The sequence below is a fragment of the Mustela erminea genome, chromosome 3 (assembly GCF_009829155.1).
Source record: "Mustela erminea isolate mMusErm1 chromosome 3, mMusErm1.Pri, whole genome shotgun sequence".
Lineage (NCBI taxonomy): Eukaryota > Metazoa > Chordata > Mammalia > Carnivora > Mustelidae > Mustela > Mustela erminea.
In genome coordinates, this window is record NC_045616.1 from 14,833,184 (window position 1) to 14,847,140 (window position 13,957).

Here is a 13,957-nt window from a genome sequence, read left to right on the forward strand (position 1 = left end):
CCTTCCCTGGTCCCTAGCCACTGGACCTCGGAGGTGCCACCCCAGGAGTGCCTGTAGCCATTGCAGACCCCTGCAATGCTCACCAAAGACCATGCGGTTGTCAATGTTGTGGATCCTAGCAGCCTAAACCAAGGGGACATCATGCCCTCCCTATCCACCCTGCCTCTCCCTCAACTCAGAGCCACCACACACCTCCTGCTGTTGATGCCCTGCTTTTGCCCACTAGATCTGAGGTCCCAGCATGCTCCCACCTGCAGGGGAAGGTCTTTCCTTCCTGAAGTCAGTTCACAAAGTCTGAAAGTCAACAGAAACCTTTGCAAGAATGAGAAAAATGTGACACCATCAAAGGAACATGGTGACTCCCAGTAACTGATTGAAAAGGGATGGGGATACATGAATTACCTAATAATTCAAAATAATTGTTCCAAAGTTGCTTGGAGAGCTTTAAAGAGAGCACAGTTTAACAAAAGCCAAGAAAACAATACAATAACAAAATGAAAAGTTGAACAAAGAGAAAACATGAAAAAGAACCAAACAGAAACTTGGAGCTTAAAAATACAATGATGGAAGTGAAGAATTCAGTAGAGTGTCAATAGAAGACTGGACCATGTAGAAGAAACATTCAGTGAGCTGGAAGGCAGATAATTTTAAATTATCCTGTCAGAGGAGCCAGAGAGTGAAAAGGAACGAGGAAAGCCTGTGGGGCTTAGGAGACACCATTCAGAGAAACAGTCTACATATTATTGGAGTCCCAGAAAGAGAAAAGAGGAGAAAGGGGCAGAGAGTTTATTTAAAGAAATAATGGCTGAGAAGTTCCTAAACCTGGGGAGAGATTTGGACATCTAAGTTCATGAAGATCACCCTGAAATTTCAATCTAAAAAGATCTTCTCCAAGACACATTCTAATAATACTGTTTAAAATCAAAGACAAAGAGATATTTTCAAAAGCAGCAAGAGAAAAACCTTCTCTCCTACAAGATAGCCCCTATAAAGCTCTCAGTGGATTTCTCAGCAAACATTTTGCTGGCCAGAAGAAACTGGGAGGATATATTCAGAGTGCTGAAAGAAAAAACAAACAAACAAACAAAACACAAACTACCAACAAAGAATACTTTATCTTGCAAAGTTATCCTTCAGAAATGAAGGCATGATACTTTACCAGCCAAACAAGAGCTGAGGAGAGCTCATCCCACTAGACCCACCTTATAAGAAATGCTGAGAGTTCTTCAAGCTGAAACAAGAGTGTGCTAATTAGTAGCATAAGAACATGTGAAGGGGCACCTGGATGGCTTAGTCAGTTAAGCGTTTGCCTTTGGCTCAGGTCATGATCTCAGAGTCCTGGGATCAAGTCCCACATTAGGCTCTCTCCTCAGCAAGGGGTCTGCTTCTGCCTCCCTCTGTGTGTGCTTTCACTCTCTCATTCTTTTGCTCTCTCTCCAAAGACTGAAATCATACTGAGTAACTTTTCTGATTACAGTGGTATGAAACTAGAAATCAACAACAGGAGGAAAACTGGAGAATTCATAAATATGTGGAAATTAAACAACACATTCTTGAACAACCAGTGGGTCAAAGAAGAAATCAAAAGGGAAATTGAGAAGATATCTTGAAACAAGCAAAAATGGAAACACAGCATACCAGAACTTCTATAATACTGCAGAAGCAGTTCTAAGAAGAAAGTGTATAGTGATAAATACCTATGATAAGAAAGAAAGATCTCAAATAAACAACTGTTTGCAACAAATGCAAACAGAATATTGAAAAGCTATCTGCACTCCTGTACTCATTACAGCGTTATTTACAGTAGGCATGAGAGCAACCTAAATGTCCATCTGTAGATGACAAGTTGATAAATGTGGTTTGTATATACCTTCATAAAGAAGGAGATCCTGCCCTTTGGGATAACATGGTTGAAACTGGAGGATGTAATATGAAGTGAGAGAAGCTAGCCACAGAAAGACAAATTTAGAATCAAAAATACTCAAACTCAGGGCACCTGGGTGGCTCAGTTGGTTAAGCCTTTGACTCTTGATTTCAGCTCAGGTTATGATCTCCTTGTTGTGGGATCGTGCCCCTTGTAGGGCTCCCCACTCAGTGGGTAGTCTGCTTGGGATTCTCTCTTTCTTCTCCTGCCCCTCTCCCTACCACATTCTCTCTGTCTCTCTCTCAAATAAATAAATAAAATCTTTTTTTTTTTTTAAAGATTTAATTTATTTATTTGACAGACAGAGATCACAAGTAGACAAAGAGGCAGGCAGCGAGAGAGGGGGGAAGTAGGCTCCCTGCCTAGCAGAGAGCCTGACTCAGGGCCCGATCCCAGGACCCTGGGATCACGACCCATGCCAAAGGCAGAGGCTTCAACCCACTGAGCCACCCAGGAGCCCCTAAATAAATCTTGAAATAAGCACTCAAACTCCTAGCAGGTGGAGAATAGAATGGTGGTTGCCAGGGTTTGGGGGGAGGGGAGAATGGGAAGTAATGGTCAAAGGGTACAGAATTTCAGTTATACCAGGTAAGTTTTGGAAATCTGTTATATAGCACAGTGCCTATAGCTAACAATGTTCTATCACATACTTAAAATTTTCTGAGAGATCAATATTATATGAAGTGTCCTGACCAGGAAGAATATGTGGTAAAGGGGGTAAGAGGATACTTTGAGAGGTGGATATGTTTATGCCCTTGACGGTGGTGGTGGTTTTATGAGTGTGTGCTCATTCCCAGACTCATCAAGTTGTATACATTAACTATACACATCTTGTTACATGTCAATCATATCCCAATAAAATGGGTAAAAAATCCCCCCAAAACCCGAGTGGGTCCTAAATGTATGATCCCAAGGAAATACACCTGTAGGTCGACATAGTGGTGGCCCCCAATGTGAGACCATCAGTTTATGGATAATAGATGGAAAATCAAAATTATGGGAGCTAGACAGGGCAGTGATGACTGGTGGGCCAAGGGAGGGTAAGGCTGTGCACCTGTGATTGGGGGCAGTGGCAGTTGGGGGGATCTGAGCCAGGTGTTGAAGAGAGAATGGGAGTTTAGCAGATGGCCAGGGTGAGGAGGGCCAGCCGTGAGGGCTGTATTGGCAGGATGGGACTGTCCCAACCACGGGGGTAAGTTGTATGAGCCAGAGGCTGGGAGAGCAGTGGCAGACTGAGGGTCTTGGCAGCCAGAGTACATATAGAACAGCCAACGGGGACAGGGGTCCAGTGAGGGCTATCCAGCAGGGAAAGTCTACAGCCTGTCTTGGGGAGGCAGCAGGTCAGCTATAGAGTCTGGTGCCCAATGTGGAGGAAGGGGTAGATGCTGGGGGCACAGGGACTCTTGTCAGCTGCAGGGATGCATACTCCATCCGGGGCGTCCACTGCTCAGCAGCATACACTATGGTTAGCCTGTGTTTTTCTGTGTTTTTTGTTTTTTAATGTTTTGTGACCTCTATGTAGTTATTTTTAATTGCTGTTTAAATGTTTTTTTTTTTTTTCTTTTTTAAGATTTTATTTGTCAGAGAGAGAGAGTACAAGCAGCAGGAGCAACAGGCAGAGGAAGAAACAGGCTCCTGGCTGAGCAAGGAGCCCAACGCAGGGCTCGATCCCAGGACCCTGGGATCATGACCTGGACCAAAGGCAGATGCTTAACCATCTGAGCCACCCAGGCATCCCAGTCAGCCTGTATTTTGCAAGGGAAACTGGAATTCCAGTTTTGAAACATGAAATGTCATAATTTTGAGTGTTGGGTTTAGAACTTTGAAAATACTGTGTGGGTCAACCTGAACATGTCTATGGCAAATTCAGTCCCCAGTGGGCAGCTTGGGCCTTTGTCTTGGATTTTGGGCTTCTGGGGGGTGGGGTTGGGAATGGCTCAGGTAGAGCTTCTTCCCTGATGGGGCTTACCACCATCCAGGGCTCAGAGACTAGAAGAGCTCTGCAGAAGGGACCTCTGCGATCCCCTGTCTGTGCCCTCGATGGCCCAGTTCAAGCCTGCCTAACAGGGATGCTGGGAAAGATCCTTCTGGTCCTGTCCGTCTGGTGGGAGGTCCCCTGGGACCCTCCTTGCTGCTGCCCATCCTTGGTCTGCTGTGCTCTGGGAATTTGAACCATTTCGTTTTTGCCTTGCAGGCTGGCCTGATCCGTATGGAGGAGGAGGAGTTCTTCATTGAGCCCCTGGAGAAGGGGCTGGCGGCCAAGGAGGCTGAGCAGGGCCGTGTGCATGTGGTATATCGCCGGCCACCCACCCCAAAGCCCCCTCCTCTGGGGGGACCACAGGCCCTGGACACAGGTAAGGCTGCTGGGTGAGCCCAGCCCCAGTTGTCCCCCTGGAGATGCCAGGCACCCCTTTTGGAGGCCTGGTCTTAGGCCGAGCTTGAGCCCTGCTCTCATTGACCACATGGAATGGTGGGGGTGCTGTAAAGCCGGGGAGGTTGGGGGGCTCTGCTGTCACTGCACATGGGCGACAAGCTGGCAGGTCTGGGACCTCCATAGCTGGCAGTGGAGGCTGACCAGAGGCCCCATTCTACTGCTTGAGGTCCAGCCAGTGTCGGGGAGCAGGGGAAGCACAGAGCAGGCCTGCACCTGGGCCCGTGTCCCTTGCCCATGTCTCTGATCCTGTGCCTGTAAAGAAGATGTTTATTGGTCTCACATGGCCTCCCTCTTCCTCTGTGCAGACCACCTTCCTGGCAATCACGACTGACCACCCTTCCCTAGTTGCTCACAGAGAAAGGCCCCAAGCTGTCCTCTGGGCCTATTCAGACCCTGCTTCCTCTTAGAGACATGTGTCAAAGGGAGGAAGGGGAAGGAAGTGCATGACAAAGACCCCAGAGGTGCCCCCATGGCCTCTGCAGCCTGTGCACAGACTCAAATGGTTTTTTGTTTTTTGTTTTTTTTCCTTTTGAGACTTAGAACCAAAGTGCACTCTGGACCCAGGAGCATGGAAGGAGCTTCTGGGTGGACCTGGTGATAGCCCCTGGCTGCAGCCTCTGAGATCTCAAGCCCAAACCTCCCCCGCATTATTGGGATCTTGGGTTCCAGGCTGCAGGGAGGCCAGGTTGGGGTCAGACCATGGTCCTAGCCGGCCTGATGGTCCTTGGGCCCCAGGGACCAGATGAGACTGCCTTGCTTATGCCCAGTCATTAAGGGCTGGGCTCAGCCCTCAGCCTCTGGTGCTGGCCCCCTAGCTGCAGGTGGCCAGGGCAGGTGATAGCAGCAGGGCCTGGAGGCCTGGGTCTGGAGTCAGGCTCACCTGCATGTTGGCTGAGAACCCCAGAGGTCCCCTCAGACCAGCCCAGCCATGCTGTGATTTGTTGGGGCACTCCCATCACCCCCAAACAGCCCTGGCTCATTTATTTTAGGTCTCTCTGTCTGACTTTCCAGCTTGACAGATAAATTGGGTGCAGGCCGGCAGGGCATCGTTCTAATTTCAAGGAGTGGTGTCAGATACTTTTGCACAGAAATTGTTCCGTCAGGAAGCCCAGCGCTGTCTAGAGCCGATCAATACTTTGGGCAGACCCTTTTTCCCAGGTGATGAATTGCCCATCTGCCAGGCCTTCCTCAGCCTCAGCCTTCCTGCCTCTTTCCTACCCTAGGGCTTCTCTGCAGGGGGAGGAATAGAGAGTCACCAAGTAGGGTGAGGGTAGGGGTGAAAGTGGGGGCAGTGGAGGTGCTCCAGATCAGGGGTCAGGCCGACACTGGCTGGCTGCCCTTGGGCACATTTGGGCCTCTGGCTTCTGCCTTCTCTGTCCAGTGGGATTAGAAAGGCCTGTGTCTCAGAGAGCTGAAGGCCTGCCACTTTGGGTCTTGGGCTTGGTGCTTCTGGGTCCCACTTAGGTAGGTGAGGTGGCATCTGCCAACAGGGGCTGCCAGGTGCCCACGGCTGTCTCTGATCCCAAATTCCATGTGGTGCCGTCTCCTAAACATGGCAGCCCTCCCCCGTGGCTGTGCTGGCCTTACCTTATTATTTAGGATTTTGTTGGTCTTTTGGGACCTTCTGTTAAGTCCATCCTCCCCCTGCCATCCACCTATTGCTGGTGAGAGCTTGGAACTCAGAATGCAGGAAAGGAGTTTCAGACTCAGAATAACCTCAGAAACCAGTGGCCTTAGAGGATGTTGGGGAGAGGTGCCTGGGTGGCTCAGTCAGTTAAGTGTCTGACTCTTGATCTCTGCTGAGGTCTTGATCTCAGGGTCGTGGGTTTAAGCCCCATGTTGTGCTCCTTGCTGAGTGTGGAGCCTACTTTGAATAAAAAAAAGTAGATGGTGCACAGGTTGGAGACTGAGGTGCTGGAAGGTGGTGGGGTACAGTGAAGGTATTCGGGGTTGGGCTCTGGGCCTCAAGCCTGGGCCGTGGGTGTCTAGGCTCCAGGCTGTGGGCTGTGATTGGTAGGGCCAGGCCGCAGGCCCAGGGTCTGGGGCCAAGGCCCCTTTCTGTGATGTCTGCGCCCAGTGTCAGCATGACCCTGTGTAGGTGACTTGATCACCCAAGAGTACATTTCTCCCTTGATGTCCCTTTCCACCCAGCTCTGGGCCGAGGCCTACTCACTGGTTGGAGGGGGTCCAGACATGTTATGCTGGGGCTGGGCTGAGGGCCCATGGTGACCTCAGATGGGTCCAGCTTTCCATTAGCCTGGGCCTTGTTATGGCCCAGAGTGAAGCCAGGAGAGGTGTAGAAGCAGTGTCCTAGGCTGGGCCTGTTTGCTCTGTGCTGGGCACAGAACCCTAGGATGTGTGTGTGTGTGCCGGAAAGTCCTTTTCTTTAGTGAATTCTGATGGGGACCCTGATAGATCACTGTGGCTGTGGCTGAAATGAGCAGGAGGCATGGACTTGAGGCTTCCTCCTCCCTCCCCAAAGGCAACTCCTGGAAGCGGGTTTGAAACCCCTGTGATGGGCAGTGTGTAGGATGGGTCCTCTGGGGAAGGGGAGACATCTGTTCTGGACCTGCTGGGCTGGGAGGTGGGCTTCTGGATGGATGTGGGGTTGTGGGTAGGGGTGCCTGGTGGGGGTTGGTGGGTGTGTCCCACATGGCTCCTCCAGGGTCCAAGACACATTGTCCCATTTTCCTTGAGCAACCAACAGCCTTCCTGGAATGATCTTGGGGGTCCACCTAGCCTCAAAGAATTGTTATCACTTATAGTCTCCATCATCAGGTCAGTTGCTGGGTTGCAGACTGCCCCGGGGAGGTGGATGGGAAACAAATGTATTCACATGTCTTCACAGACTCAGGCCTGGGCCCAGTGTGTGCACAGAGCAGTGTAGTGTATAACAGTGTTGTTCTTGGGCCACAGGTTAGGGTTTCAGGGTGGGCAAAGGGTTGAGGGAGAGGAGGGGGCACCTTTTCTCTCCTCATGGCCCTGCAGATGTGGCAGAAGTGTCTCTGCTCCACTCTGCTGGACCCAAGAGCCCAGCCAGGACAGGAGGGCAGAGCTGAGGCAAGGGGACCAGGGTGGCCTTTTGGGGACAGGTGGTTGAGGCATTTCCAGACCTCCTCCATGCCAGGCCTCTCTCAGGTTACACCGGGTCCCATTGTCTGTCCCCACTCGGAGTTAGCCCTATATCCAGGGAAATATGGTGCTGGGGGACCAAGTACCATCAGCCTTCCTGGTGTGTGTGTGTGTGTGTGTGTGTGTGTGTGTGTGTGTGTGCAGGTGTGTGTTTGCACTTGCACACATACATGAACAGGGCCCCACTTGGAGTGCTGGGCCTGTGCCTGAGCCCTGACCTGGCTGCCATCTGTCAACCCTGTCTGAGGTGGTTGAGGGGGAGCCAGGGCTGGCCGGTGTGGGGAGAGGAGCCCCACTCTGGGCCGGAAGCCCTGCCTCGTACTTGCACAGGGACCCTGGCATGTCACAGCCTCCTACTCTCTGGCTATTGCGACGTCTTACCACCAGCTGGCTCACTGAAGACAGCTGCGGTGTATTATTCTGTCACAGTTCTGGAAGGCAGAAGTCTGAAATGAGTATCACTGGGCAGAGGTCAAGTGTGGGCAGGGCCGTGCTCCTTCTGGAGGCTGTAGGGGAATCTGTTCTGGCCCTCCCAGCTTCTGGTGGCTGCTTATGGCCACATCACTCCAGTCTCTGCCTCTTGGTCACACTGCATCTTCCTTGTGTGTGACCCTCCCTCAGCCTCTTGCTCACAAGAATGTATGTGATTGTATCCAGGGCCCATCCAAATAATCCAGAACCATCTCCTCCGATCTCAAGACCTGTGATCTAATCACGTCTGAAGAGCCCTTTTTTGGCCCCATAAGGTAACATTCTTAGGTCCCAGGAATGTTTGGGGGCCACCAGTCAGCTCAACTTGGAAGTGACCCAACCCACCCATGCACAGCTGGCTGTGCTGTGAATGGGATGCGCATCTGTGGAGGTGTGGGTGCCCTTCTCCGGGGGCAGGGCTCAGATGCAGCTCAGGTGGGGCCCCTTCCCTTTGCCTCTGCTGGGTCCTCATCATTTTCAGCCAGACTGTGGGGCCTGGAGAGCCTGGGCCATGGTGTGGTTGGGCTGGCCCCAAGACAGCATGCACAGAGCTGGCCTGGCTACAGACTCAAAGGGCCTGGCTGTGTGCAGGAGCCTGCAGGTCCCCACGATGAGCTGGGCACGTGGTCTCCCTGCTAGATACATGTGCCACTGCCAGACAGTCGTGCCATTCCAAGAGCCACAAACTCCTGGGCTGGCAGGATGCAGCTGGCCATGCCAGCAAGGACAATGGCCTGACTTTTACCTCCCTCCTTTTGACATAAACAATGGGAGTAGAGAATGTGTCTCTACTGAAAGGAAAACAGCGGGAGCGTGGTGGGCACAGGGCCAGCTAGAAGCGTTGTCCAGGGGGCAGCCCCTCCTCGGCTCCCCTGACCATCACTTGGTGGGAGTATGGGGCTAGGGTAGTGATCCTCTCACGGTCAAGAGCATCCAGACATCAGAACTTTTATGGGAACCCTCATGATTTTGAAATGTTGCTTTACAATTCTAAAAAAGCACCATATGAGCCAAATAAAACATGGCCCTATTGGCCACCTGTGCTTGTGAGAGGCAGAGGCAGAAGTGCTGTAGTGGGGGCTGCTCTTCTAGGCCCCCTGAAGCCCCAGGGCATGGCCGTGGTGGGTGGGGCTCTGTGCTCCTGCTAGGAGGCTATTTCCTGTCTCACAGAACTGCCCTATGGGCCACTGTGCCCTCCCACCCTGCCTTGCACTGGGGCATGGGTGAAGGAAGAGAAGTTAGGCAGCTCAGTACCCATGACCTTGGCTGCCTCCTCCTCGGAAACAGACTGTGCCAAGCCTCTGCCCGCTGCTGTCAGGCTGCGGCATCCTCCCTGGCAGGCAGAGGAGGCATGCCACCCCCGGGAGTGCTCTGCCCTGCTTCTGCCAAGGGAGGCCAGTGAGAGAGAGCCGATGGGGTGCTGGCACTGTGTGCTGCTCCGTGTAGCTACTCCACGTGGCCGGCCCGCAGTCTCTCTATCCGGTGGCCCACAGTCTTTCCTCTGCTGACCCACTGCACATTTCTTTCCATCCTGTGACACTGGATTGAGCCAGGTAGGAGTTTTCCAGGCTTCTGAGGAGTCAGGAAGGAGCTATCCCAGGAGTGACGCTGGAGGTAGGCATGCAGGGCCAGGAGCCAGGGTGCCAGAGCTGATGCTGGGACCTGCAGCCTGGAATGTTCCAGAGGGTGGATGGTGTCCTGCAGGCAGTGGGCAGCCCTGGTCAGAAAGGGGCCTGAGAGGGAGTTCTGTGTCACAACCAGCCCCTGGTGGTCCAGGCCAGAGGCAGGGAGTCCGGGGGACGGGAGAGAGAATGGAGTACTATCAGGACAGGCCACGGATGGGAGGTGGGCAAGGCTCCACTTAAAGGCAGGTACCTCACCAGGTCTACCTTGGAGACGCAGCAGGTGTGAGGTATAGGGGAGAGGCTGAGGCCTGCAGAGGGTGTGGAGGGGTGCTAACTGGCTGGAGGCCAGCTTGGGGAGGCTTTCCTCTTCATAGCTGTTGGCGTCCACCTCAGTTTCCTGTGACAGCCAAGACACATAACCACAAACATAGTGGCTTAAAACAACACAGGTTTATTCTCTTATAGTTCTGGAGGCCAAAAATCTGAAACAGACCTAAAGGGGCTAAAATCAAGGTGTCAGCAAGGCTGGTTCCCTCTGGAGGCTCAGTGGGAGGCAAGATCTCTTTCTGGCCTCTCCCAGCTTCTGGTGGTCACTGACATCCCTTGGCTGGTGACCGTATCACTCTGGTCTCTGTTCCCGCGGTCAAAGTTTTCCTCTTCTGTAGTCCAGTCTCTCTCTGTGTCCCTTTTACAAGGACACTTGTGATTACTCTTGGCTCACTGGGGTAATCCGGGAGAATCTACCCATTTCAGGATCTTTAATGTGATTAAGTTAAGGACAGGTTGAGTCCCTTGAGCCATAAAGGCAACACTCACAGGGTCTGGGGTTGAGGCTGTGGCCATCTGGGGGCCGTGATTCAGTCTTCACGGTATCTAAGTGATGAAGCCCGGGGTTCTGTCTGAGTGGGGAGAGAGGCCCTTGGTTGGCTTTGCACCCTGAGCCCCAGCCTGGCTTGTGTCTGGGAGCTTCTCTCTGTGTCCCTGAACTGCTTGCTGGAGCCCTGTAGCTGGGCCTGGCCCTCTCGGGTGGTGACCTGGGGGCTCTCACACCGGATTTGGCTCCATGCCCCACCTAGCCAGCTCAGAGGTGCAGCAAAAGTCTGGGTGCCTTGGTGCTCCATTCCTGGGGCCCTGTCAGTTCCTCCTCATTCCGCCCCTGGACTGTGCCTACAGCTCAGGGACCATAGGAAACCCAAGGACAAGCACTTGGTTGTGAAACCCAAGGCAGCTGGCCCGGCTCTGTGCTATGGGAGGCATGTTTCAGAGCTGAGAGCACCCTTGGCAGAGGCCTCAGCACTCCCGCCGCTCCGTGGCCGGCCCCCTGGACGGCTGGAGGAGATGCCAGCATGGTGACGTGGCCTCATGCTGAAGGGGTGGGCGGGGGCTGGCGCTGGGGATAGCCGAGGCTGGACATTCTCCGAGGCCTGGAGTTGTCTGGGGTCAGACTTGGGAGGGTGCCCGGAGCTGTCAGCGAGCAGGGGCACTTTCTGCCTGGGGTCCGCAGATGGGGGCCCTGTCTGGTGGGTTATGAGGGGAGGCACAACCGTGGTGAAGACTTGCCAGATGTGCTCCCCACCCCCCCCACCTCTCCCACCCCTGCTCCCCACCCCCCCTACCCCTCCCACCCCTGCTGCCAAGGAAAGCCCACGTGCTCAGCTGCTCTCCTCAGACATAAATTTAGCTGTCTCTGTGTCTCTGGCCTGCCCTCCTCCCTCACTGTCTCCTCCTCAATTGCTGTGGGATCTTGTTCAGGGGTGGAGCTGGCAAAGTGAATTTGGCCCAGGAGAGACTTGATCTTCGCTGGGACATCCTGAACAGATGATGAGTGCTACGTGGGGTCACTGGCTTGACTCTGGCCTGGGTGTGACCCTCACTCAGATGCAAGGGATGGTTCTCAGAAGAGCCAGGTGGCTTAGTGTAGAGGTCACGTGTACCTCCCTGGACATTGTGCTCAACCCTGTGGTGCCTCAGTTTACTCATCTGTAAAACAGGTGTAATGGCACAGGGAGAAGGGGCAGTGGGAGTTGGACAAACCCATCCTCATCTCGTCCCCTGCGTGATGCCTGGTCCATGCTTGCTGTCACCCATTTAGCCATCCGTGTGATTTAGACTCTGAGGTCCTCTGCCCTCATTGCCCCTGCTCTGTAGCTCTCTCTTCCACAGACACAATCAACTGATATTCCTTTCCTTCCCTTATGTTTGTGTTGCCAATGTCCCCCAAAGAGGTTTTCCTTGGGATGTGTTAACCATGCCTGCTTTCCAGATAACATGCGGCTGGGGAGTGAAGCCGTGTCTGCTCTGGCTGCGTCTGGAGTTTAATTAGTGAGAGCAGTGTGTCTGGTTGTCCCCTCTACTGTGGGCTCTGCGTGGCTTGCTCTCTGCAGGTCCTCAGCACAGCAGACTGGGATGTTTCTGGAAGAGACGTGATGTCTCCAGGGGCAACTTAACATGTCCGTGGCATTTGTGCTTCTGATGTACCAGCCAGCCTGCCAGGGGTGGGAGCAGCTGGGCCTGAGTATCCCTGAGGACCCTGATGGGGCTCTGTCTACACCTCAGGTACCCCCCGGGACGATTATGAAGAAGACATTCCTGTGTTCTGTGTCCACGCATGAGGGGCAGAGGGACAGGGTCCTAGGACACAGGACTCTTGAGGATGCTGAGGGGCCCCACGGCCAGTGAGAAGTGCTGGCTTCCAGCCTTGGGGGAGATGGGGCAGCAGATATAGCTCCAGCAATGTCCGAAGGGGACAGAAGGCCCTGCCCCAGAAGAAGAAACTGGGTCTGGGCCTGAGGTCTGAACTCTGCTGCTTTGCACCAGCTAGAGACCCCTGATCACAGGCCCCGTGTCCTCTCAGAAATCTCCATAGGGCAACAGACACTTCAGTCAGCTCCATGCCTGAAGTGTTTTCTAGAAAAATGTCCAATTTTCCTTGACCCATTTCTCTTTGAAATTATACCAAGCAGTGCTGTGCACTTGGCCCTGAAGGAACTCAGAGCTGGGAAAAGGTCACCCAGTTAGGGGGAAATGTTGGTGTCTGTCTCTCTCCCTCCCAAACTCAGGCTCCCCATCTCCCTTGCATGTGCATACATCCTCCCCTGTGTCTGAAATGTGGGCTGCCTTCTGGCGTCTGGGCTCAGTGCTGGAGTATGGGCTTCCTCTGGAGCTGTGTGGCTAAACTACCTCCTGGGGACATCCAGGCAGGATGAGCTACATGTTTGCTACAAGGTCAGGGCCCAGGTGAGAGGCTGCACAGGGTTTGGAGGAGTCTGGGGCCAGGACTGGGTGGAGGAGATGGCCTTGGAGTGGGGCTGGCACAGGGAGGTGGTACAATGGCTTGGGCTGGGGACGGACCAGGCACCCGGTGATGCTCCCCGGTCATGAGGGGGAACAAAAGGAATGACAGCAGTACTCCTGAGATGGGACACTGAGGCGTAGAGGGGGTACCTTTGTTCTCTCATTCATTCATTCATTCCCATTCTTATGTGCACCCACCTTGTGTCTGGGGCTGGGTTGGGTGCTGGGGATATACATCAGGGAATAAGTTTGCCCGCCAGGGGAGGACACACAGTGAGCAGTGGGGTAAATCTGTGCACAAGGTAAAATCTGGGGCCAGAGTGATGTGAGAGAGGGCAGGTGAAGGTGGGAGCTACTCCAGGTAGGAAACAAGGCTGACCTCGCTGCCCTTGGGAAGGCACTTGACGCTGGGCCTGGGGAGGTGGGGAGGGCCAGGTCAGGGGAGTTGTGGTGCGAGGTGGGCCATGTTCTCCCAGCAGGATGGTGGGGGATGATGGGGATACAGCTGAGGTGTGGATCCTGGGGGAGGAGAAGCAGCTCAGGAGGCCCAGCCAGTACAGAAGCCAGAATAGGGGCCATTCTTCTGACTTCTGAGCCCCGCCCCTCAGCGCAAGGGGGTTTTCCTGAAACAGATGGTGCCAGCCACAGGCCAAGCCCATTTGGCTTCCAGACTCTAGGGGTTGGGGCAGGGACCCCAGACACAGCCTCACAGGTGGGCAGCTCCTCTCCAAGATGCAGAGGCCCTGCTCTGTGGGACAGGATTGCGGGACATGGCGTGCGGCCCAGGATCCCTGTGGATGTTCGTGTGTCCTTGCCCCTCTGACAGGCCAGGCTTCTCTTTCCCACTCTGCCACTGCGGGGAGGGGTCGTAGACCTGCTAGAGTGGGTGGGAGCTTGTGAGGGTGTGTGGGGCAGGCTGTGCACCCAGCAGCACCTTAAGGTGGCCGTAACATGTGTGCATGCCCTTAGTGCAACCTCTCTTGTTATTTGAGTTTAGGGACCTCCTGGCAGGGGGCCTCGGCGTCATCTCCTGTCACTGACCCTGCAGGCCACAGCTCAAGCCATCCCAGATACCCA

The 13,957-nt window shown here is 53.8% G+C and overlaps 1 protein-coding gene across 2 annotated transcripts in view; it reads left to right on the forward strand.

Moving 5' to 3' along the window:
- ADAMTS2 (ADAM metallopeptidase with thrombospondin type 1 motif 2) overlaps positions 1-13,957 on the forward strand; it is a 218,163-nt gene that overhangs the window by 66,598 nt on the left and 137,608 nt on the right. For both annotated transcript variants that reach the window (XM_032335322.1, XM_032335321.1), the window contains exon 3: positions 4,119-4,278. In XM_032335322.1, coding sequence (XP_032191213.1) covers positions 4,119-4,278 — 160 coding nt within the window. The remainder of the gene's footprint in view (positions 1-4,118; positions 4,279-13,957) is intronic.